The sequence below is a fragment of the Melanostigma gelatinosum genome, assembly GCF_949748355.1.
Source record: "Melanostigma gelatinosum genome assembly, chromosome: 16".
In the NCBI taxonomy this organism is placed as follows: Eukaryota; Metazoa; Chordata; class Actinopteri; order Perciformes; family Zoarcidae; genus Melanostigma; species Melanostigma gelatinosum.
Window position 1 is genome coordinate 10,505,067 of NC_136649.1, and position 24,718 is coordinate 10,529,784.

The 24,718-nt window shown below is 44.3% G+C and overlaps 1 protein-coding gene across 3 annotated transcripts; it reads right to left on the reverse strand.

The window, feature by feature from the left end:
• Positions 1 to 338: 338 nt before the first annotated feature.
• Positions 339 to 24,617, reverse strand: LOC306790157 (uncharacterized protein). Of its 3 annotated transcripts, none has more exons than XM_079286284.1 (8): positions 24,362 to 24,617; positions 15,552 to 15,714; positions 6,747 to 6,890; positions 6,528 to 6,571; positions 6,283 to 6,418; positions 6,007 to 6,105; positions 1,929 to 5,822; positions 339 to 1,260 (listed from the first exon to the last, which is right to left on the reverse strand). In XM_079286284.1, exons 2-8 carry the CDS (start codon positions 15,688 to 15,690, stop codon positions 1,208 to 1,210), a joined length of 4,509 nt encoding a protein of 1,502 aa, XP_079142410.1. In that variant the 5' UTR covers positions 15,691 to 15,714; positions 24,362 to 24,617; the 3' UTR covers positions 339 to 1,207. The 3 variants fall into 3 exon arrangements, with proteins under 3 accessions (XP_079142410.1, XP_079142409.1, XP_079142408.1); XM_079286283.1 differs by having other exon boundaries at positions 15,420 to 15,714; XM_079286282.1 differs by having other exon boundaries at positions 15,408 to 15,714.
• Positions 24,618 to 24,718: the final 101 nt, after the last annotated feature.

Sequence of the window (24,718 nt, forward strand, 5' to 3'; positions counted from 1 at the left end):
GGAAGAATGATGACGGTCTGGCAGACTTAGTAGACAGTGAGCTGACCTGGTATTTCACATGGAGGTAGCATTAGTTGAATGAATCGATCAGTACTCTACGTGACGGAAGGATATTCTGACTTATTTCAATAAAAACATGAAAATGCAGTTTGACTCTTGTCATAACTTAAAACCAGACCATCACAATGTATTTTCTAAAGGTTTGATTAGATCACTCGGGACATGTTAATATAAGATTACTGACAATTAGAAATGACATAATACAGTGCATATCAGACTAACAGGAAAATTAGAAGAAGAAAGGAGGCTTCTCAGTCAATGTCACAATTTGATCGGTCCATAAATCTTTATTCTTTCCATTATAAATGATTTATTACATTACAGTGTCTGAAACCAGTTACAACTATATATTATAGTTTTACACAAATATCCCACTGTTTTAGCAATAACTGAGGAAAGGCAGTGCCTTAACTAAAAGCAGCAAAAAAAATAACTAGTATTGCTTTACATGTCTGCTCATTGTTTGTGTGACATTGATGATCATGCACAAAGAGAGCTTTGAATCATAAATGATGGGGTTCTTTAATAACGTAAATTTGGAAACTATTAAGAGCCATACAACTTGATTTAAATGATATTTGGGTGCAACACAACACTGCAAAGCAGACATTCTGTCTATAGAGACCCTCTGAACAGGAAAACAGGAAAAATAACTTAAGATAATTCATATTTTTTTTAACAAATAATTGGTGTGGAAACTCTTTTGAAGAAAATACAGAACTCTGTAGCACATATCCATCATTCCTGGATATGTTAAATGTACAAAATCGTGCTCTATTTACAGACTAGCGCCCAAAAGTCCCATTGTTACAAGTACTGACTAAAGCTCTGATTCAGCAGGACACAAGTGATACAATCAATATCTGACACTAGAGGGTGATGTATTCCCATCTCTTGCAGCTCAGAGGACCCTCTGGCAAAAGAAAATGTGCTGTAATCACTCTTAGTAAAATGCTAAATGAGTACTTGAGAAAATTAAGACCCACACCATTAACGTAAAGTCAAAGGATTTTCCAAATGCAATCTTTGAAATAAGCATCTTGTCTATCCTAATCCAGTTTCTCGTCTCTCTCACAATGGCCAACTTGCAGCAAATTCAGTGTTAGTACCGGTAAGTCCTTCCCCAGGTCTCCTTCAGTCTTTACAATCATGTCGATGGTCCTACAGTACCTGCTGTCCCATTTGTTTTGTCTGCAGCATCTGATGTTGGAAGATTAAGGCAGAGTTAGTTTAATCGAGCCCAGAAGAGTTGCTCTCTTAATTAAAAACATTTATAGCCATGCTAGCGCTCTGGGGATGGCAGTGTTCATGTTGGTTGGTTCACACTGAAATATCTCAACAGCTATTGGATGATTTTGCCATAAAAGTTTGCATTCATGTCACCTTTAGAATTAATTGCAATCACTTTAATCTCTTTTTAATTCCTCCAATACTTTGGTTTTTTGACATACTTCATGCTGGTTAGCAAATGTGAGCATGCTAACGAGCTACACTAACGAGGTGAACGGTCAGTGAAACCGGGTACAAGCAAACTATATTCCTAAATTACCTGAATTGGTTCTATTTGTATTGATGTAATTTATTTAGACTCTGATCTGTCTTGGAATTATAACTTGGGTGCTGACGTTAACCATTTTTCTGACTTGGCTGCTCACAATTATGGTCAAAATGATATGACAGCCGAAATTCCAGCATGCTGCACTGTCATTTAAAAGCATTTTAGCATGCTGACGTGAGTATGTAGCTCAAAGGACTGCTGTGCCGATCTACAGCCTCACAGAGCCGCTAGCGTGGCTGTATAGACCTATTAGTCTTGTTCATCATTTCCAGTCTAACATTGATGTTATTTATAGTGAATAATCTCTTACCCATGATACTCTCTTGCAGTGCTTCCTGTCCTGCAGTTTGCTCCGTCCCTTCAGTCTCAATCGCTTTACCCTTCGTTTTGGGTTTCTTTGCAACAGGTGGTGGCACCTTGACTCCCTTTGTTACCTCCACCGTCTTCTCTACGTTTGCCATGGTTTTCGGTGCTGGCTTGGTCTCGATCACCACCGTCTTGTTGCTCTTGGAGAAGACAAAGCTTGCCGTGCAGGAGGGGGACTTACGGAAGTCTACTGGTGATGTTGAAGCGTTCAAGCTGAGGCGAGCTGGAGGGCCGGCTTTTGTTCTGGCTGCAGTCCTCAGGCGGATGGCCTCCTGTAGGTTCATGGAAGGGGAGGTGGTCATGGCAGGAGGAGACATTTTCGTAGGGGAGATGACTGTAGTTGATGCAGGTAGAACCAAAACAGACTGGGACTTTGGCTGAGCTGGTTGTGCAGTAACAATGGCAGGTGGAGAGGTGGGTGGGGTGGTTGTTGGTGAGGTGGTTGTTGGTGAGGTGGTTGGTGGTGAGGTGGTTGGTGGTGAGGTGGTTGGTGGAGAGATGATCAGAGACCTCCTGATGGGCTTCTGAGGAGCCTCACCAGTGGCAGATGAGGTTGGGACCGGATTGCTGAGCTGCTGCTTCCTCATTGTGACCTCCGCCTCTGGTTGCTTCTGAGCTTCAGGAGTCTCAGGGCTGCTATTGGGTGACAGGGTGAAAATAGGAGCGGGTTCCTCCTGTACAACAGGGTCAGATGTCTGTTCTGGGGCTTGTTTTTCTGTGCTTGTAGGATTAGACGGGTCCTTAATGTTGGCAAGACCCTGCACAGGTGAATAAATGTTTCCAGGTGCAGAAGGAGCAGGTTCTTGAGCCTTTTCTGGACAAGGAGAGTTTTTGAGGGCTTGTGGGATAGAGACTTCAGATGGTGGCGAAGGGGGGGGCTCTTGGGTTGCTGGACTATCAGTGTTCTGGGGCCGCACCTGAGGGAGGAGAAGCTGTACTGAAGGCGGAGGGGGGATACTCTGAGGGGGAGTGAGAATACTGCAAGATGAAACTGGGCTGGGTTCAGATTTGAATGGGATGCCGTCTTGTGGAAGATCAATCTCCTGTTCTGACTTGGGTTGTGACGGCAAGGGTGGTGGAGGTGGCACACTTTGTGGTGGAGTGAGCTTGCTAACTTCTTCAGAGGATTGACAGGCATTCTCTTGAGTAGATGGAAAAGAAGCCTCTTCAGTGGAGACCACTGTAGGATGCTGAGGGGAGATCTCTTTAACTGGTGAAGGTGATGCCACCGCAACCAGTGTGACGGACACGTCTTTAACAAGGGGAGGGGGCGCCTCTTGAACCAGGGGAGGAGAGGACTCTTTGGGCCTCACAGGAGACACTTCTTTAGGTGGTGGAGGAGGAGGCACTTCTTTAGGTGGTGGAGGAGGAGACACTTCTTTAGGTGGTGGAGGAGGAGTCACCTCTTTAGGTGGTGGAGGAGGAGTCACCTCATTAGATGGTGGTGGAGGAGGAGTCACTTCTTTAGGTGGTGGAGGAGGAGAGACCTTTTTAGTAGTAGGAGGGGAGACTGCTTTAACTGGTGGAGGGGGAGCTGTGTATGGTGGGGGAGGTGGGATACTCAGGGGTGGAGGTGCGGTCTCCTGGGATGGACTGGGTTCAATCTCTATGGTCACCCTAACACGTTCTGTTTTCACAACTGATATAACAGACGTAGTAGTGCAAGAGGAGTCACCACCAGGAATCGACCTCTCTGGTGGCACCTGAACAGGTACAACTAACGCCACCTCACGAAACATTGGGGGAGGTGGAAGAGGGAAATCAATCTCATCAGGCCTATTGAAGCCTGCCTGTGCCAGTGGTGGTGGAGGTGGTGGGGGCCAGGACGACTCGGGGGACACAACAACTGATGTGACAGAAGCAACCGTGGTCTGTTGGGGAGGATGGTGCACCAGACGAGGAGAGGGAGATTGAAGAATACGTGCTAATGAAATGGCAGGTAATGTATCCGTGTACGTCTTTACCTCTGAAGTTTGTGTGGATGTCTGTTTGGCTTCTCCTTCTTCTGTCACTGCTTCCAGCATTCCTTCACGGTTCTGTATGGCCCTCACTAACATCACATTTATTATGTCACTTACTCTGCCTTTCTCATCGTTTTCTGTCACTTTACTGTTTCCTTTCAAATCAACATTCTGCTCAGCCAATCTGTTCACTTTGTGAATCTCTGCACTCAAAATCCCACTTTCCTTAACTTCCTTTGTCCCCAGCACATTTAGGGATCTATTAACGGACTCCACTGTCACAGCTGGATTCTTGTGTTTTCTTTCTATCACTAAGCTCTTCACAGAGCTCTCTGTAGATGCAGAAGGAGACTGCCTCTGTTGTCTCCTGTCCTTTGGATTCTTCTTTATGATAGCGTAAAGGTTATCAGGTGCCGGCGGTCCCAGCAGCAGCTCAAAGGAACGCTTGCTGTGGGCCCATACCTCTGGAGGAGGGGCTGGAGGTGCATGGACTTTAGGTGGCGGAGGGATGTTGAAGAGTTCTCTCAGGGCCCTTACAGAAGGGCTGACGTTGACCGTATTGACCGTGTCAGGTTTGAGATCCTGCGGGAGACGGGATGCGGTTGAAGCAGCAGAAGTGGAGCCTGGAAAAAACCTTTGAAGCGTTGCTAAGATGCCTCTCTTGTGGGGCTGTTTAGAAACCTGTGACGATGCGCCATCTTGGCTGGAGTAGCCACTGGACGGGGATATTATTTTGCTGAGCTTCTCTTGTGACGCATCTTTGGAATCCGTTTCCTCACCCTTTGCAGTTTCCTCTGCTTTAAGTTTCCGGAGCTGGGATCTGAGGGGACTGAATGATGCAGAACCTGTAGAGTCATCCAGAGAACTGGTGTCCGCAGTGTATCCAGGGCTGGTTGTGGAGGGCACAGGAGAATATCCCGATTTGTTTTTTTCATTTTCCTCACCAGAGGCTGAGAGGTTATGGAGAGAGGATTCTCCTGCGTCGACCCTTATCTCTGCCAGATCACGTGACCGTCCCTTCATCTTGTTGTGAAGGGAATAGGAGCGGCTTGGAGGAGGAGGAGCTCTCTTGGGTTTCATGACAGAGAGGCTACGTGCAAACGGCCCGTCGTTTTTAACCCCCTCCCCTTTAATAATGAGCTTGCCATTGGACGTGCATTTTGAAACCTTGCTGATAGAGGAGTGAACACTGATTTTGTCCTCTTTAGCAGAGGCATCTCTGTCCTGTGACCTCCTCTGTCTTGGGGTGCTGCTCCTGGAGATGGTAGAGGAGTCAGATACCAAGGTATCTGAGGACTCAGAGTTGCTCCAACAAGAGCTGTCGGACATATTCATAGGGTTGTAGCGGGAGGCGGAGGTGATGTTGGAGGATCTTGAGGAAGTGGTTCTGGAGGAAGAGGCTCTTGAGGAAGCACGGGAGGGGGGCGGGCTGGACAGCAGCAGGCTGCTCTTGCTGACGGTGCGGATGCTGTTGTGACTCCGTCCACGGCTTATTTCCAGCACCTCGATGGAGGGTGGCAGCACAGCGTTGGGAATGATTTTGGACATGTAGGCGGCCTGGGGTGACATGGTAATGACGGGGCTCGGCGGCTCCTGCTGGAGGCTGTTGGCAGTGGTCATCCAGGGAACGGCCAGGGACTGATTCCTCTGCCCACCTGGGAAGTCCGGACCGAGGCGGTGCAGCAGGCCATGGTCATCCCTATGACCAGCAAGCTGCTTGAGTTGGTCTTTGTTGAGGGCAAGGTTGGTGTTCATGTTCTGAAGGCTGGCACTGGCTCCCTTGTGTGGCCCATCAGTGGTTGAGTTGTCAGTTTCACCATTATAGAGCTGGTCCTCATCTAACCTCTGAGTCAGTGCCCAACCCACTCTGTCCAGGCCTGAGAGAAGGCAGGAGAAGTTCATATCAATAATTGAGGAAATGGAAATGTAAAGACATCTATATAGGAGACGGTAACATAACCTTATTAAATACTATATTTCTGAATGAAGCTCATACAATTTAAATAGTAGTTCATTGACAGAAGTCTTTTGTAAGTAATATGTTTGAAATGAGCAGCTTACCCAGTTCTCTCTGAACATGCTGTGGGATTCCCGCAACCGTCTTCCTGTGTCTTCTCCTTGTCTTGGTCTTTTCTGACTTCAAGGGCCTGAATGTTGATTCTATACAGACATGAGAGAAAACCACGATCCACTGATCCTTAAAACATTCAACTTAAAAGTGAATACAATCTGTACATCTCACCCATGACATGTTTTATCTGTCATATTATGTGCATCACCATATGTTGCATAATGACCCAGATGTAAATAGTATTTTTGCCCTGGTGGTGAAGTTACCTTGTCTGGTGAGTCCGGATCGGGAAGATCTTGTGGACACGGATGATTGTACAGAGACGACAGAAGATGTGTCAGCAATGGTACTGTCTGTCGTAAACCCTCCACCTTCCCCGTCTGTGTGGACCGTCATTGACGACTGGCAAAAGAAGAGAAATATTTTTGTTAAAAACAAAACAAAAACACATGTACAACAACTGTGCATTTGTTGTAAGTGCTAATAAAAGAACTGCAATTGTGTCACTTACAATCACGCTTTCATTGTCCTGGAACTCCATTCCATTGTTTGATTCTGCAAGGAGAGTAATAATGAAAACATTTTAAATGGTGATTCAATTCTTAGCAGTGTTTATATCCTCTGGCGCACACCCTCTTGAGCAACATGCAGACAGTTGTCAACATGTTTGCATGGCACACCTCTAATTTAGTCAAGCGGTGTACGACTGTATCACTAGAGTCCTTTGTACCTTCCTGCTGCATCATTTTCAATCCCTCCAGGGCCTCGGAGTGAAGGTTCTCCAGATATTTGGGCCTGCTGGCCTCAATGAACACGTTCTCCTGGAGCAACGGGGGTGCCGGGGTCTTGTCATCGTCATCTCGCTTTGGGACAGCTTGAAGTAGAAAGAGGGGCGAGAGGATAAATCTGGATCAACGCAAGTCTCTGTGTTTCTGTAACAGTAGATGAGGGGCCATATGGACAGGATGAGAGCATTCAGGTGTCTGCCCGGGACAGTTAAGCACAAGTACAGTAAATATGTTTGAGGGTTAATTACGAGAGCGTGCGAATTAAAAACGGCTGAACCAGTTCCTTCCACTCATGCGGGATTAAACTCCAGTGACTGACTAACTTTTAAGAAGGGATTATCACATCAAAAAACTACCGTCAAATATATATGCTCGGTATTACCGGTACTCATTTTCTTCTTCTAGTATCTAAAGTAATTTCCAGTGACTTGACATACATTTTCAAGTCTAGTCACAGGTTTTAATGTTATGGTTTTATTTAGAAAGTGCAATATTAAAAAGACTAATGTTTCACTAGGTTTACATTTGCTGACCAACTGGCCTGTGATTGAACTTTGTGATCCAAGTAGTGGCCCTCACACCTCCAGGACAGAGTCTGGGATAACAACCTGCTAAGACACTTATGTAATAGTGACAGCTGCTCCACATTTAGCCACCGACTGTCTGCACTGTCGCTGTAAGACCATGCTGGAATTAGCCATGTGCTCACCAATTGCAATTCATTTTTAGCGCTGCCTCTTTTGTAACAGCATTAGTGGTGCTCCAAATAACAAATGATCTATAAAGTATGCAAAATTACAATACCTTATTCTATTTTCCTGCAAATTGGAGCAAGTATTAGTTGCTAAAGTAAGACTAAATCACAGCATGTTATATATGAGGTGAGTAAACATAAACTGACAGTTTGTTATGGTCCACAGTAATAGTGATGTCCACACATGGATTACTTTACTGCCTTCCTAGGCGAGCCAGTTGATCCAGCCTGTCCTGGTCATACTTGAACAGCAGTTTAGACAATCAGGGTTTGAGTCACAAAGCAATCAGGTCTGTTGTCTTGTAATTTCAACCAATTGTGCCGCTTTCACTCACCTTTCCTATTGAGAGTTGGAAAGCAGTAGAAGTTAGTACTGGAGTTCTTAGTCAGAAGCACGACCATGGTATCTCGTAAAGTAATCCAAAAGTACACCAAAACTATGCCCAAGTCGGGTTTAAGAAAGAGGAGCACGTATTAGAGCCGAATGTGCAGTCAGTCAGTTCAAACAAACATCCTGAAAAAGATCACGGCAGGATGACAGTCTTGCTTGTTTTTGATGAAGTTGTTGTTGTTGTTGCCAGTTCAGGTCCAAGCGGAGCGTTGAAAGTCTCTACAGCCAACGGACAATCAGAGCTCAAACACTAATCCTCAGCAGCCTAATTCCTGTCATCCCTCTCTACTGTATCTCCCCCACTCGCTGCTCAACAAGATACCCAGTATCCCCACTGTTGCTCCCCATCTGCAGGCACACTCGCCCCGGATTGGTCAGTCAGGGCGCAGATCAAACTGAGATCATACATGTAAACATTGAAAGGAAGAGAAAGTCATCAGGGATTTGAGGTACGAGGGCGTCACGGGTGGCTCCCCCTCACTTGAGCCACAGCTTATAGCACTGTTAATAAATAACACTACACTGCTTTGTCTGACTGTACACCATTTTCACTGTAAAACTCAAGAAATACAGCAAATGTATTTACTTCCTTAGAATTCATTATGAGAATATAACTTTATTGTTTTGCCACAAGGGGGAGGAAGTGAATTAAAAGAGTAAGTTTCTTAGACCAGATTAAAAACATGTTTAAAAAGAGGCCTGCAGCTCCACAGCATATGGCCACACATGTGAATAATGCTCCCTATTGTTCCCAGCAGCATTACATTAGGTTTGTTACTGTGCAAGGAGAATACAGACGATCTTATATTACTCAGTTAATCAAGAGCTGCTATCTAGGGATGAATTTAATGATCTTGAGTTGCATGAAACACCTTTGTTTAACTTGTTTGAGTCAAATTTCTTTGATTTCCTCACTTTTGTTTCCTATTTAGGACACCTCAAACTCATCTTCTGCTCAGGGGGGTTGTTCACTTACTGGTGCGCTGAGCAGAAACGACATGGAATGTATGCCATCTGAACAAATGGAAAACATTCCCATGGTTGTGATCCCACTAGTGGCTCAAGACAAAAGCAGTTTACAAAAAAGAAAAAGAAGAAATGAATCGCATGTGTTACGAGTACATGGCAACAAGTAGAAAAAATAAATAAATCACCATTTGAACAGAATCCACGGAGGCTTCACTCACAGATGTAAACAGAAAGTTGACCGGCGTGTGGAGGGTAAAGAAAGTCTCGGACAAAACTTATCTGGTTGTTATGATACAGCACACACTTGACCAGAGAGGCTTGTAGTGACGGGTGGGGCATGGCTGCATGTTAATGAGGGGCTCGTATGATCACATTGTAATTGTGTCCAAATGAATCACTGACATATTAAAGGCACCATCTGCCACTGAAGCTGGCAGTATTAAAGGGCTGCTAGCGATTATGTATTACATCTCAGATTTGGATAAACAGACTAAATCTAATGGATGTGACAACGTTTATTCAAGTTCCAGACTTCTCTAGTGAGGACAATAATCAGCTTCAGGCGGGGATTTATAATGACATTTTATGACATGTGAATAATAAGTATTTAAAGTAGATCATTATAAATGAGTAAACATCTGTTGGCAAGTTTGATTCTCTGGCAGAAAACAGAGACAGAAGGGTTCGGGAGGTATGTTGCGTCATCAACTGCTGTAAAAAAATTACAACCAGTGACACAGACGGCAGTCAAGAGTGTTTATGATATGAAACCATGGCATTACTTTGTACGGTTTAGCTGCGACTACTCATTTAAAATCCGGCGTACTTTTGTTTTGCCTATTTTCATTTAATTTTCTAGCAACGCTTCAAAATCAGAGTATAAAAAAATTCACATTTAACATGTAAACTGAATAACTGTGCATCATGAACAGTTTATCTCTGACCAACCAGCAGTTTGATTTACCAAGACCAAGTCTCTAAAGGCTTGAATGTATTTCATTTTCATTTTGTCAGTAAACTGTTCACTTCTAGGGCTGCACACATTAACACAGACAAAATACCGCTGGTGTGCTGTGACTCTAGAACCGCTTCATGGGAATCAAACAGATGCATATACCCAACACACACCTAACTTCCCTGCCCTGACTTGCCCCTCTGGTCTCTCTTGTTTCGCACCGCCAGGCAGACAGCCACGCAGAGACATCATTCTCTCCCGCTCTGAGGGTGAAGTCTGCCAGGTGCTTAAGCCTCTCTAATCAGCACAAACCCAACTGAAGGCATGGCGATGACAGTGGGGAAGGGCTGCAGGCTCACTGTTCCTCTAAAAGAAAGTATCTTATACAACTGACTGGACACATCCTGGTCAGAGTTCGCATGAATTAAATATAAACATCTAAGCTGAAAGAAAGGAAGGACGAAGCGTGGTGTGACAAGGCCGACAATCCAGGTAACAGATACACCTGCATGACCTGGCACGCATGGGTTGCACTCAGACAACACAATCTGTATGCCAGCAAACCAGCACGTATCAGAAACCACCAGACATATACTCAAGGTGCACCCATATGCACACTAAACATTTTGCATGTGGCCAGTTTTGCATCATGATCAATGTCATGACATCAGTTTACATCCTGAACCTTAAAAAGGTCAAGAGTGAGCGAACTCCTGTTCTCAAAGTCAAAGTTATTCATAGTGATGAGTTCTCTCTCGATACGCAACTAATCAAATCCCATTAAAGAAACTGCAGGAGAATGTAAAACATCCAGGCCTGCTAGTGGCTGTTTAATGTATGCAAGGCGTTGCCACCGGCTCCTACTATTAATACAACAGCTCCGCAGTCTTATTAGCAGAACAAGAGTGAGTCGAGACACAAATAATGGACCGGGTGTATTTGAGGTACAATTCTTAGCAGGTTGGTGAGTGTTCGTTAAATCACAACTAAAGAAAAAGAAACATTGTTTAATTTGTTACGAGATACTTAAGAGTAGAAACTCAAAAAAACAAACTGCTACAACATTGTAGTCATGCTAGCTGCGCGGTGGTGTCAGTCAATCAGAATAGCTCAACAACAATTGGAAGAATAGCCACTAACTTTGAATTACTCCTCATGACTTTAGTCATCCCCTGACTTTTGCTCTAGCGCCACCATCTTCAGAATAAATTTAATGTTGGATCTCCTCCCCAACACCTCTCGGTAGGCCTGTTAAAACACCAGGTTGTGCTGCTGTGAACTGAGCTGCAAGTCCCTGTATTACATACAAGCAGGCTTATCACAGCTCCAGTCCTCGAATGCATCACGAAAGAACAGCGTGTTCTCGGAGAGGAAAACATGAATAACCCGACACTGTGTGCACCTTTACTAAAGTCCAGTGAGGTAAAACCAATAAAGTTATCTTCTACCCTTTACAGTAAGCCCCATTGATTAAAAACCATTCATTTCCATTCAAAACCATTCAAAAGCCATTTCACTACAACAGTCATGACTGGTGACTCCAAAAAAAAAGTTCCAAGCCACAGTGTGTTGGCAAACATTTTCCTTCCGGGACAATAGCTTGTGCAAAGCCACAGTAACGTATCTGTACATCTTGGCAATGAAACAATGTATGATTTCAGAAATAATAACTGTTGCTGTTTGGCTTAGTTTGAGTTTGACAACACTGACAGCAAACATTAGAGGAGTGCGAAGAATAAAAGGAACTTGATGAAATGAAACCGGAGCGCATTATTCAGTTGGGACCAGCGGGCAAACTGGCACCTAGTAAACCTCTCTTACTATTCGCGTGACCTAAATATGATCTCCTCGGCCTTTCAGGTGTGGTGACTCTTCACCTATTGAAATGAAATCCGAGTAAATACCCATGAAACCCTGTGATCATCAACAAGCATGTGTGCAGCTGTTTACTATACAGGTAGTCAAGTCCTCGTCTACAGGAACGTCAGCATTGGCTTAATTCTCACATAACACCCGAGCAGAGTGCTTGTGTTGTGTGTGTGTGCTTAACTGTCAGATATTTTATATACAAAGTGACCAAAAGTACCCCTAAAGTACAACGCATGAGAGAATAAACAAGCGCTTTTCCCATGAAGGCTGAATAGTGTTTCTCAGAGGTAAACACCTCTATGACGGGCTGGTTTCCGCCATGAGAGGCAGAAAGTGAAACGCCACAACGTGTCAGTTTTCTCAAACCTGTTCTGCTGCCCTTGTAATTGTGTCATAATCACAACACAACTACAATAACTACCAACACTACAGTACACTTGTGTGTGTGTTTCACTGCACACTGTGGTGTGTATAATTCAGTATATTCCAAATGGATCTAAATAAGGGTGCTGTAACTTGTGCCCTATATTGCCTCCTTGTTTTCTTTCACTTCCCTAAATGTGTTGCAAGTTTTCCATCAGCCTTTTACTTCTTCGATTATCTAACATCCCAAAGCTCAACACTTGAGCTCTGCCTTCCATAAAAACACAATCTTTCCTGATTTATGCTACAATGCAATCTGCCCAAAAGTCAATCTGTCCGGTTTCAAACAAAAACTCACCTGGTGATGCAAATCTTTTATACAACTGTATCTAAACTAACTAACAGGGTTTAACACCACATGATAGACTGACACAAAAATACAGTAAAGAAACATAAAAATACACTTAACATGGTTTCTTAAATCTTCAACAAAAGCCAAACTAAATGGCTCATATGATCTGTCACCTGGCATGTATGCCAAACGCACACAAAGGGCTCCCTATTTCTAGCCTCCTCAGAGAAATATCTTTATAAAGCCGAGGAATGTGAGGAATCTCTGAGGGAGTGTTTCGGGTGAACAAGTGACCTTCTGAGTGTACCTTGGTATGACTGTACAACCTAATCAGTCATCCCTTCACCTTATTTCCATTTACCAAAACCAAGGCCATTCCTTTTCCAACCCATTAAGAGGTCAAGACGGGATCAGAGCAACAAGAGTTGCATAAGAGAGGCCCGCAGTATAGCTTTACACGGGATAGAGTAAACAGACAGCGTGGCAGGGACATGAATCACTGTCTGACAGGTACCCAATGATGGGTATTAATAGTGGAAGGAATTTGAGAAATGGAAGAAAACTAACACGTGACAACAGATAATCTCTGTCTTTTGGCTCAGGATGAAACATTGTTCAGGTAATGAGAGAAGACAATGGGTTTACCACACTGAAAGGTCCATGAGGCCAGAGTCTATCGCTCTAAAACTTGCTACTGTGCAGTTCCCTATCTGGTCAAATTCCATCGGCCTTGTTTACAAAGAAACATTCCCACAAAGAGAACTCTTCCCCTGAAACATATTCTCCAAAACATTTTCAGAGAGTGATCCATTACAATTTGCTTTAAAAAACAACACATAAAAGGTCCCATCAAAATGTCCTCAAGCCTGACATGATCAAAGCAAATTGCTTGTTTCATTTGCTTTGTTTAAGATGTATGGATTATATTTCCCTTGTAAACTTCATCCATAAAAAGTAAACATGGTATTTTGTTTTCAACACTTTGTGTCTATGGCGATCATACTAGTCTCCTACGCACACATGTGATCCTCTATGCTACCAGTGTCGCGATGCGAGGAGGGCCAGTGGGAGTGGAGGGGGTCAGGAAAACAGAACCCCTTGTTTCTCCCTCACTGTAACAGTCCTGGCATGGCTTTTAATTAACTGGCACCGTGCCTGCCATACCAGGCATTTAGTGGGCAGGAGGCCCCTCTGGCATCAATACCGATCATCATCACAGGCTCAGCTGGAGGTATTCAAATTTCTGGGCAAGTGTGTTACACTGTACCGTGTCCTGCTCCTGCAATAAACCTCCTCCGGATGAATTTTGGGAATTGCTGAGAGCTCATTGTCCAATCAGAGGAAGCATCTGGCGAAGAAGTGCGCTGTGGTTGTTGCCAGCACTAACACAACAACACGTCGATTGCTAAGGCGTTCAATAGCAGCATATGTTAATAACTGGCAACATAAATAATACAATATATAATGAATATTCATTGTGTCTGCCATCACAATGTTGTTTAAAACTTTTTTTGTAAATCCAGAAATCTACTCTTTCAGTGAAGGATTCACTGAAGTGGGAAGTAGCCTCTAAGTCACCTTGGCCAGAGGAGACGTATCTTATCTCTCTTCACAGTTTACTTTTTCTGACAAACATTGCTGTTGTTTCAAACCAATCGTAGCACAATATACCCCTCCAGCTGAACTACAAGGTCGGAGATTCTACATGGAGAAGACGCAGCAGAAGAAACAGGCCTCTGTCTGAAAAGCAATTAGCCAAGACTGAACCAAACACGGTGAGCGCTTTTCAGTTTTTGCATGAGTAGAAGGAAGGTTTTGCTGGTTGCTGTTTTTGTGTTTCAGGTACTACAACAGCGAGGTGTGATTAATGAGTGTGCAAAACTAAAGTTAGCACTTGCAGTTCACACAGGAGAAAACAGGACTGGTACAGTTTTGCATGCTGACATACGAGTGCACATATGCAAGCTTCAACAAGCTCTTGGAAAAGTGTGTTGCTGCAATTTCCTTGGGAGCGTGTGAACAATAACTTCTTTTTAGTTCACCGTGTGTGTGTGTGTGAGTTGAGTTTTACTTCAGTTGTTGACTGTGTGAGTGTTTGTGTACGTGTGTGTGTGTGTGTGTGTGTGTGTGTGTGTGTGTGTGTGTGCGTGGCTGCACAAAAGGATCGTCCACCTCCACGCGTGACCACATTGCAGCACCTTCACCCTCCACGTAACCTGAAGACCAGGTAAATTAAGCGATGGTATCACAGAACACGACAGAGATTTCTTTTCACGGCGAGCAAAGGGAGCCGAAGGTCAGAAGGCGGGTAGGAAGTCAGTTAGTTCAAACATCCTCGCCTGTGAACAAACACACATGCCTGGGAGCCAAGGAGCAGCATGTCGAACTGGTTCCCAGGACCTTATTCTTACTCGTCTTAGAAAAACTGCTCTCTATAGAAATGTATTTAAATGTCTTTTAAAAGAGCTCTTTGTTAGGGTCAATACATTACCTGGCCACATTGGTGGGTTTTAGCCCATTAACTAAAAATGACTTCACTAAAAGTAATGCTGTCATCTCATGTTGAAATGACACCACCGGCAGCTCTGGAAGCTCGGAAATACCTCAGAGTTTCCCCCGGAAAATGTTTTCGCCAAGGTGGTAAGATGCTCAACTACTCATCTTGTGATGAATGAAATTAGTAGAGGACAGCCAAATCAATAACTGCATTCATTATAGTTTGTTTTTTATGGTATTTGCTGTGTCAAGTAGTTCCTCTGCTCTGCTTAGCAAACAGGTTGATGCTTTGTTTCATAAAAGTGTATTAACTATTGTAATGTTATTGTGGGTTGTCTTTGTTTCTGGTGAAGTGCCCGACCCGAGGAAATGTTTTCTTAATTTTAAAATATATATAAAACACACTTTTAAAATATTCAAGGGGATAGTCACTGAGCATCCTGTAGACTCTTACCATGACTGTTACCTTGTGAATGAGTCTGTCTTCCTGACTTCGGTCCTCCCTTGTGTCCACCCTGATGCCCATCCAAAGCTAAGTCAAGTGCAGGACCTAGACCCAGGTGTTGCCCCTTAGCGTCAAGATTCTTCCTCTTCTTACCCTTCAGCCAGGTCAGAGCTTTGTTCAGGGAGCGACTGCGCTTCTTCCGGCCCCTCTTGCTGTGCTTCTCCTGGGCAAAAATATCAACCACGTCCTGGGGAAGCAGTTCCCCGAACCCCAGCGAGTCACGGTTTGACATAGCAACTCACAGTGGAGCTACGCCCTGAAAGAAGAGAAGGGGAGATTATAGTCATCATCATCATCAAAACATTACATGCGCTGGCACTCAGGTTGAGATATGAATCAAATGACCACATCGGTTTCTAACGTTCCTGGTGTCTACTGGTTTCAATGCATTAAAGTGAATTTTGACATTTTGTGCAGTTGAAGCAGGGAACTAAACCTTGATGTTGTGTTCAAGAAAATCACAATATGAGAGTTGGCTGCTGCCGAGAAACAGGTTTTTTTAACTCAGGAAGCTACCAAAGTAAATTACTGTATCTGATTACTGGCCAGGTTTGATTTCCCATCAACATGGCTCATTATTCACATGCTCGTCCGTCGTAAATGTAGTGGATCTAAATGTAAATGTTGGTGCTGCGTTGAATGCACCACAGAAGCACCAAGGTTAACAATGATGGATGACACCTAGCCAAACAGGTTTCAAGTCTTGGTACGATGATTTGTATCTTGAAGATCGGCTTTTCTTACGTGTTTTCAATCCATCTGAAACATAAAGTATGCTTTGGAAAATGCTTGTCAGTGAAGTAAAAATCCAGTTGTACTGCACATAAACACAGCATAAATGAAGTGTCCATAGTTGCAAAGTTGTGTTGTTAGACAACCCCAGTTGGTGTGTGTGTGTCTCTCGTTCGACCCACACGCTCAAACTTCACAGTTCTGCAACGAAAGCACTGGCACCGCTCCCTTCATTCCATAACGTGGAGTCATAACTCACAAAGCCACACCCGTAAGACTCCTGCACTTTTGCACAACAGCACACAAGGAAGAGCTACACAATGGAAAAGTAAACAGTCTGTGTTTACTGTCGTATACATCAAGTTATTATAGTTGTTTGATGGAAAGAGATTGTAAGCAATACATCATGGTGGAAAACGTAAAATTAATTATAGAGAATTTAACACAAAAGCGTGCATTGAGGCACTTCTAATGAACAGTGTCCATTAATATATGAGTGTAGTTTCTGTTTCGCGTTGCTTGTGATGTTTCATTGGCATCCACACCCCGTCACCTTGCTGAACTCCTCTCGTCTGAGGCAGGTTTCCCAGCCTTGCTCCTGGGGATCTGTAGCTTACACTGGGCTCCTTCCAGCTGCACACTTTATTAGATACTTCTCTCCAAATAACAGGCTAAAAAAAAATAGGAGCAAGCTCTTAAGATGACAGGAGTTGCAGCAGCTCGTCTATAAGCACACAAAGACTGGAGGAAGGTGGGAGTGGAGTCAGAGTGAGAGAATTATGAATCCCCGGATGATTCGTTTCTATGAGTTCATAAAAAAAGGTTTTGGCTGCCGTGTTGCTTCACGGGCGCACATGAAAAAAACACTGCAGGCAGATTTCAGCACAAGCAATGTGTGAGTAATGGGAACAAACATCTTTTCACGGTTTGTATGAATGCCTTCCTGCCCCCGACGAGACACGAAGCTAAACCACAGAAACCTGTCTTGTTGTCGGAGGATTACAAATGGGACTTCTCATCATCAAAGCTCTGTATCGTGCAGACGGGAGCTGTGTTGAGGAGTTAGAGGACACCGTGATGTATCGAATGGAAGATTTTTGAGCGAATGTGCACTTTTTAAAACCAGATGCCTTAAAGACTCATCGATCATGAACAGTTTTTACATCAGTCAAATCTGGACTCTCTAAAATGGTTTCAACCAGAACTGAACCTTCATGTCAGTAGGATTTATTGCAGGACTCCTGTATTAGACTGCATTAGTTTTAGCTGGGTGTACCTAATAAAGTGGCGTTGGTCTTAGGCTACTAAAAGTAGAAACAAGTCAACAGCGCTAACATGCCAACATGTTCGCAACAACAATGCTAACAGGTCGGTATAATATTTAGCATGTTCGCCTTCTTAATTCAGCATGCTAACATTTGCCAACTAGCGATACACAAAAAGCTGACCAGAACATCTTTAGTTTGTATTTGCTCATCAAACCAAAGCATTGGACAAAATCTAATTCTGACCAGGTGATGGCGCTAGAGGAAGAGATCAGGATTCATCCTCTGGGGACCACGCATGTTGGTACAAAATGTCATGGTAATCCATCCAATAGTTGTTGAGATACTCCAGACTCGAAATGCTGTTAAATCTGGTGTCAGTCCTGTCCAGAAAGAGACGTATGCAGCTCCATATGAGAGACTTAAGATGAGTACTTGAAGTACTTGAACGCTTCTCTAAACTTTATACATATGTGGCCGGTTTTTTTAAGTAATTTGTTATCTTAATGTAGCCCAGCAGAACTTGTTATACACTGCCTCACATCTGTAGTGGCCCAGTGTGCATGGCAGAGATGCGAGGGGTGAGTTTTACTGAAAGGCCAATAACAAGACGGGGCATCCGTCTTCTCCAGAGAAAAGTACCAGGCCTCTCCCTGCACTAAGCCCCGTGTTTCTCCTGCTCCAAATTACAGTCATTTGGGCATGACTAAGATCTGTGCATCTGTATTGGCTACAGTTGCCAATAATCAGGCGTCTCTCTCGGGAGGAGAGGAGGCTGGTTCATTCAGTTATAGCCCGCGGGCCGCTCTGAGTGCAACAACTCCGCGTGTTATTCCCATCACAGAGGGACAAGAGTAATGGTAAGAGCGGTGGGACCACCCAGCAGACCGCTGTCTCTGTAGTCCGGTCACAAGGAGTTGACTCATGCCACCATTGCTGTGGTTACGCATAACAACCTACAATTTTCAGTTTTCCAAACAAATGTAATGAGGTGACGCACACGGTGAAGTGTCCTTTAAAATTCTCACTGTTTGTTTGATGACGTCCATTTATTTTTTTTGCAATTCCAGAAAATGTCGCATCTCTTGGCTTTATAGGTAAAAGGTAACACACCCCCCTCTCTCTATGAGCTCACAGTCTCTCCTCAAAGTTAAAGCACCGCGGCCGACATCTTAATTATAGAGTTGCTTCATAGTGCCAGCAGTGACTTAAACCTTAACCACACTTCTTAATTCATAAAAGCTGATGCACAAACTACAGGCACGCTTTAAAATCAAATTTGTTTCTGAGGTTTCGAAACCTCCACCAGCATTGCCTACACTACACACATCAGGGTGTCTCAAGTTAGCAGAAAGATCATGATCAACTCATGATGCCTAAGCTGATTTACAAAAAAAGTTGAATGTTCTCACACACACACACACACACACACACACACACACACACACACACACACACACACACACACACACACACACACACACACACACACACACACACACACACACACACACACACACACACACACACACACACACACACACACACACACACACACACACACACACACACCGCTGTGGTTTCCCAGCCCAGCCCCAGTACTGCCGGAGCAGGCATGTGTTCCAACACGCTGTTTACTTATCCTTTACAAAAGACGCCAGGCTTTCATATTGAACAGGAGATACCGCTCACACACAGCAAACCTCAACGCAGTGTGTCAATAGCTGCAGCACTGACTGAGTATCTGACATTGACAGCAGTGTGTGTGCATACACATCAGGATGAAGTAAACCTGATAATAGTTTACGCACGGTCAGGAAACGGACTGCGAGACTCTGTGGGCATATCTGGAAATGACACTTTTCCACTGTGTATTTTGACAGCTATGTGTCCTGGAAAGGAGCTTGAAGAGATAAATTCCAGAGCAAAAGGGGCTCTCTTCTCCAGTTTTACCGTCAATAGACTTCCAGCAAAGCACTTACACCTGCCTTGCCTAAAGCAAAACACAGTAGCATAGCTTACTGTGCAAATCCAAACCGAAACCTATGAATATACCAAAGATCTCAATCTCACAACGGGCTCTACTGTAACTGTATTTGACAAACTGGTGCGTAAACAGAATGAGGAAAATGGTAAAAGGACTTGGACTTGTATAGCACTTTTCTAGTCTTCCGACCACTCAAAAGCGCTTTATCACATGTCATCATTCACCCATTCACACACTGATGGCAGGGTCTACACACCATGCAAGGTGCCACCTGCCCATCAGGACAAAAAAGCATTCATACCCATTCACACACCGCAGGCACAGCCTACGGGAGCAAGTTGTCTTGCCCGAGGACACATCGACATGGACTACCAGTCATTGTCTTTGATGACGATCAAGATATCGCGATACACAATTACGTTGTCGAAATTGACAACAAGCACATACTGACTTACTAACATTTTGCTCTAAAGTTCCTAAATAAATGAGAACTTAATTCACACAGGAGTGTATAAAACCATGTGTTTATTTCATAAAGACTATTTATGGTATTACCAGCAAACATGCTGTATCATGATATATATCGTTATATCTAGATATGGAATGACCTGTATCGTGATAGATTTGGGCCATATCGCTCGCGTAAAACTACTTTAGGTGACTTGCTTGTAAACACCCTCAACAGATCCAGACTTGCAGTTATTTTTGCAGGATTTCTTTTAGGGATTTACTTCACAAGATGGTTTTGTGTGAAAAAAACACCAATGTGTTAAAGAATTGAATGGTAAAGGGAAAAAAACGAACTTAAAATACTATTTAATCCAAATTCAGAGTTAGACTGCCTTAAAAACAACTCCAACTTGAGGGTACAGCAACTATGAGAGTGGCAAATATGAACAATGTGAATTTTGCCGGCAGTGGTGGGGGACGAGGGAGGGGGGCGGGGTAGGTGGGGTCTCGAGGAAATGTAACTTTGAATGCTGTGAGTCACACAGGGAAGCTGACGGAGTGCACTCCAATGCCTCACAGGGATAAGGCAAAGCAGAGAGGGAGCGGCCTGCGATACAGGCAGCCACCTTTGTTTGAATTAGGACCGGCTCAGTTTGACCAGGAGGCCGTTCACATCTACGCAAGAGCTGCCGGGATTCACGTGGCAGGATTTAGCCGCCAACAAGCGAAGGCTAAGGTCAGACTGAACGTGGTTAGACAGAAATACCAGATTAACAAGGTTAATGTTCTCCTGTTTGTGGGGGAGGGGGGGGGGGGGGGGGGGGGCGAGGAGGTTTTTGTTCTGTTGCAGTCTCCCTGCTGAGATATTCGGAATATCCTTTCCAGTAACCAGTAGCCAGTTTAGGCAACAACCGTTTTTTGTTTTTTCAAACCACACTTAAGAGTGACTCTCTTAACTAAATGACGAGTCTTCAGCACTGTAAAAACTAGTGTTACCGTTCGGCACCTGCAGGCATCACTCAGGGCGTTGGCTGTCATCTCAAGGCATTATCAAACAAAGAGGAGCACGTCTGCTACTCAAGAGTGAACTCAAGCAACCATGTCTGGGCTCCAGCTCCCCACACTCACTGTAGAAGAAACGCACTGAGATGGAGGATGAGGCCAATAACTGGAAACGCTCAACCCCACGGCTTCAGGGGAGAGCTTTGTGGGAGTCATCAATGAAAGACTTCCCATCTTAAGAAAAGTAGTTTCGTGTTGACAGAGGATTACAAGAAACATAACTAATGAGACCAAGTAGCTCATGCAAACTTTGTTCCAAGAGTTGGGTTTCGGGGGTTGGCCACAAGTTTCCTGGTTCTATACCAACGTATCAGCGTAGACACACAGTGGCGAAGGTCCCGGGACAGAAACACAAGGCCTTACTGACATTATGCGGTCCCTTTGTTTTGCTGCAGAAAGGATACGGTTTCAGAAAAAGACCATGTAGGTAATGCCAGTGTTAAAAATAAACAACGACGCCATAAGACGATAATGACACAAATAAACCAAAATGCTATGTAACTGAACTCACTGAGCTTATAGACACTGTGTGTGCGTGTATGCGTATCTCAGAGATCTGTGGACGGGGTAATTCAAGTTGGCGCAATGCAAGGCCGCTGTAGCCATGCAGCAGCTTGTCTGGTAAGAGCAGCGGCTGCATTCCTGAGAGATTGATAATTACCGACTGAGAAACTCTTCACTCCAATTCTGCTTTTACCCCCCCCCCCTCTCTTGTTCTCTCTTTCACCCCCTCCTTCCCTCCCTCCCTGCCACACATCCCTCATACAGTACAGTGGCCTCGGCGACCGAGCCATGAATGAATAAGGATAATGGCTGGCGCACGAGAGTCATTTTGAGATAGATTATAACAGGGGGTTGTGTGCACTGCCCGAGGTAATTGTTGACTGTGTATGCTTTTTAGAGGGGAGTCGCAAATAATGTCAACTCAATTGAAACAGGACGGATTTTCCTTTTAGAGACCAAGTGGAAAAATATGCATCGCAGTATGAAAAATAAATAAATGCACATACAATATAATATATAAAAACATATTTACACACAAAGACTATATTTTAACAATACTTTGTGAGAATTGCAATTTCATGTTGAGTGTTTTTGGTTATTTTCTATCGGTCTTGATATCTGACAATATATTCTGAAGACCTTTGCATTAAATGTGTTCAGTGTATTACAAGCCTCATTAAAATGTTTCTATTCAAGGCTGCAACTAATGAGCATTTTCATTAACAAACAATCTGCTCATAATTTTCTTGATTAATCAGTTTGTCAATGTCAAAAAATGTCCACGGGGGCTGTCAGTTGGGATTCTTTGGCATTTTTGATTGAAAATGACTTAAATGACTTCATTGATTATGAAAACAATTGCTGAGTAATTATCTGTGAACTAATCAAGTCATTGACTGATTGCGTCAGCGCTAATGAGCTGCTGATATACTTTGTCAACAATGCATAAGAAGTGCACCTCCCTGGTACGTGACTGTTTGAGTCCCTCTAATCCCATTTTCCACTGTTTCCTTCTTCGTTTCTTTCCAAAAACAGGACAGAACAATAATGCACATTTTACTTTTCTGTCGCAGTTGAAGAGGCGACAGCCAGCAGAGAGACAGAGGCGGAGCTCTGTAGAGTGTGTTGTTTGCTTTGCGTCCAGGGGTTGCCAGGGGTCTAAGTCTGGACTGCAGCCTTCTGTGGAGCTTAAGACCCCTGAACTGACAGGTCAGTGAGGAGTGAAAAAGAAAGTGGTGTGCAGCAGTGGTGACCAGCTCACAGCGAAGGCAAACACAGCCGGACACTAGGAGTTTAAAAATGCATCCTGGCATCTCAGTGTGTCTGCTCTACCCCGGGTCAAAACTAAAAACTCTGTAGCGGCTTTAAAATCCTTTCAATCCGTCGTTCACTCAGTCCGACAGTCGCCCGACTGTGTGGGAATACATTTTTTAAAAAGTCCTCCGTTTAGACCAGAACTTATGTGAACTCTCAGAGGATCAGAAAATAAAGATGTAAGAGCAGAAGACAAACAGGGCCCTCTTGACCCCAGGACCCCAGGGCCCAGGGCCCTCTGATTCAATCAATCAGAAGTATTGATGCGGACTCACAGATGAGTTACTCATCAGTGAGTCCCTGTGTTTACCGGCACTCTGTGTCCCACTCATCAGGAGAGTTTCCTCTCAGGCCTGCATGACACACACATAATCATGCATCTTTGTTCGTTACGACACAAATTGTTCATCCCGCCGCCCTGTCTTGACCGACGGCTTTCCCCTTTCCCCCACTGAGCGGCCACTTCACCACTGATGGATGAACACTGTAAACGACAGAGAAGCGGAACCTACCTGGCTGCACCATCTCCCGACTACAGAATGCACGTTCATTCCGTCTTTCCAGTGACTTCCCTATGTCCATCCCTCACTGCCTCCTGTGCTATCACTCCATCTCTCCTTTGATCTTCCTCTGAATCTCAGGTATCTACCGGTCTGTGCTGTACCTCTAATGCTTTCATAACACACCTGTAATCTCCATGGGTACAAGCCCTGGCTTGGCAGGCTGGCGAAGAAGGAGCACCGGTACGCGACACGCCCTTACTCAACAAATGTCTCAGCCTCGCCTACCAGAGGGTACAAGAGGTGAACTTGAAGCCTGGGGGGAGGGGGGTCCCATCAACCCTTGATCGCTGGAAGTGCTGCGGAGTTTTCAGAAAAGTTTGGATTCGGAGCCTCCAGTCCAAAGTGCAGGACAGGCAGCAGACAAACAGAGAGGTGGAGACCCCCGAAGAGAGGTGGTCCTGTTATCTCTGCTCGGGTCTATGTGAGAGCAGAGACTCATTGATTTGGCATAAATTAAACCAAGTCAGAGGACCATGCTGCAGTCATTTGCTGCTGGTGTCAGTGACAGGGAAAAACACACAATAGTCTTCATTGTCATAAGCTAAGAGACGCACTTACTGGTCTTAAATTACCTTTTGCTTAGGATCCCTCAAGGCCAAGCAAAGCAAATCTCCCACACCTAGTTTTTCATGCATGCCTGTACTCAGCCTGGATCTCTTGCCATCCATTTGCACCTCACTTTATCGTGTCAAATTCTGTGGGGCTTTTTTACATATTGGGACTATTTTCTTTATTTTAAAGACTGATCTCATATTTTCTTCATATTGCAGCAAATTAATCAAACAACAGGCAACAGCGTCACTTAAATGTACTTAGGCACCCTTACAAGTCGACTGAGTTGATCGTGGTGCCACTGTCATTTGAACTTTATGAAAGAAGACCAAACTATATTGTTCACCATCTACGACGCCAAAACACAGCCTTTGCAGGCTTTCTGTGGAGGGATTAAAATACATAAAAGGGCACAAAAGAGTGCACTTTTCTGTTGTTCACAACGACAAAACAAAAACGAACTGTTGCTCTTACCTTAACGAACTTTTATGAGCCAGAAGGATTGAGTCAGGCTCTCTCCATTTGAAGAGTCTCCCTGCTGCGTCTTTCCTCTCCCACGCAAGACTTTCACCGTCCGAAGGAAAACTTCAGGTGAACCATTTCCGCAACAAGCAAAAAAAAAAAAAAGCACTTCAGGAAGCGACTGGAGTTGTGGATTTGTTTGTACCCGCGGGTACAGGTCCGTTTTGTTTTGAATGTCGGCGAGACTAACCTCTCCCACGACTGTCAGTGCCTGTTTGCCTGCGTGGACGCTCCAGCGGACCGCAGAGGGGGAAGTGGGGAAAAGTTGCCGTCGACGTGCAGCTCCCACCTGGAGGAGGCTGGGCGCGC

What these genes read in the sequence shown, in the direction of transcription:
- LOC306790157 (XM_079286282.1), bottom strand. Translation starts at nt 15,690, where the DNA reads ATGTCAAACCGTGACTCGCTGGGGTTCGGGGAACTGCTTCCCCAGGAC. An exon ending in AGGACAATGAAAGCGTGATT is followed by an intron (nt 6,419 to 6,527) that starts GTAAGTGACACA and finishes TTCTTTTGCCAG; the next exon opens with TCGTCAATGACGGTCCACAC. An exon ending in ACTGCAAGAGAGTATCATGG is followed by an intron (nt 1,261 to 1,928) that starts GTAAGAGATTAT and finishes TTCCAACATCAG; the next exon opens with ATGCTGCAGACAAAACAAAT.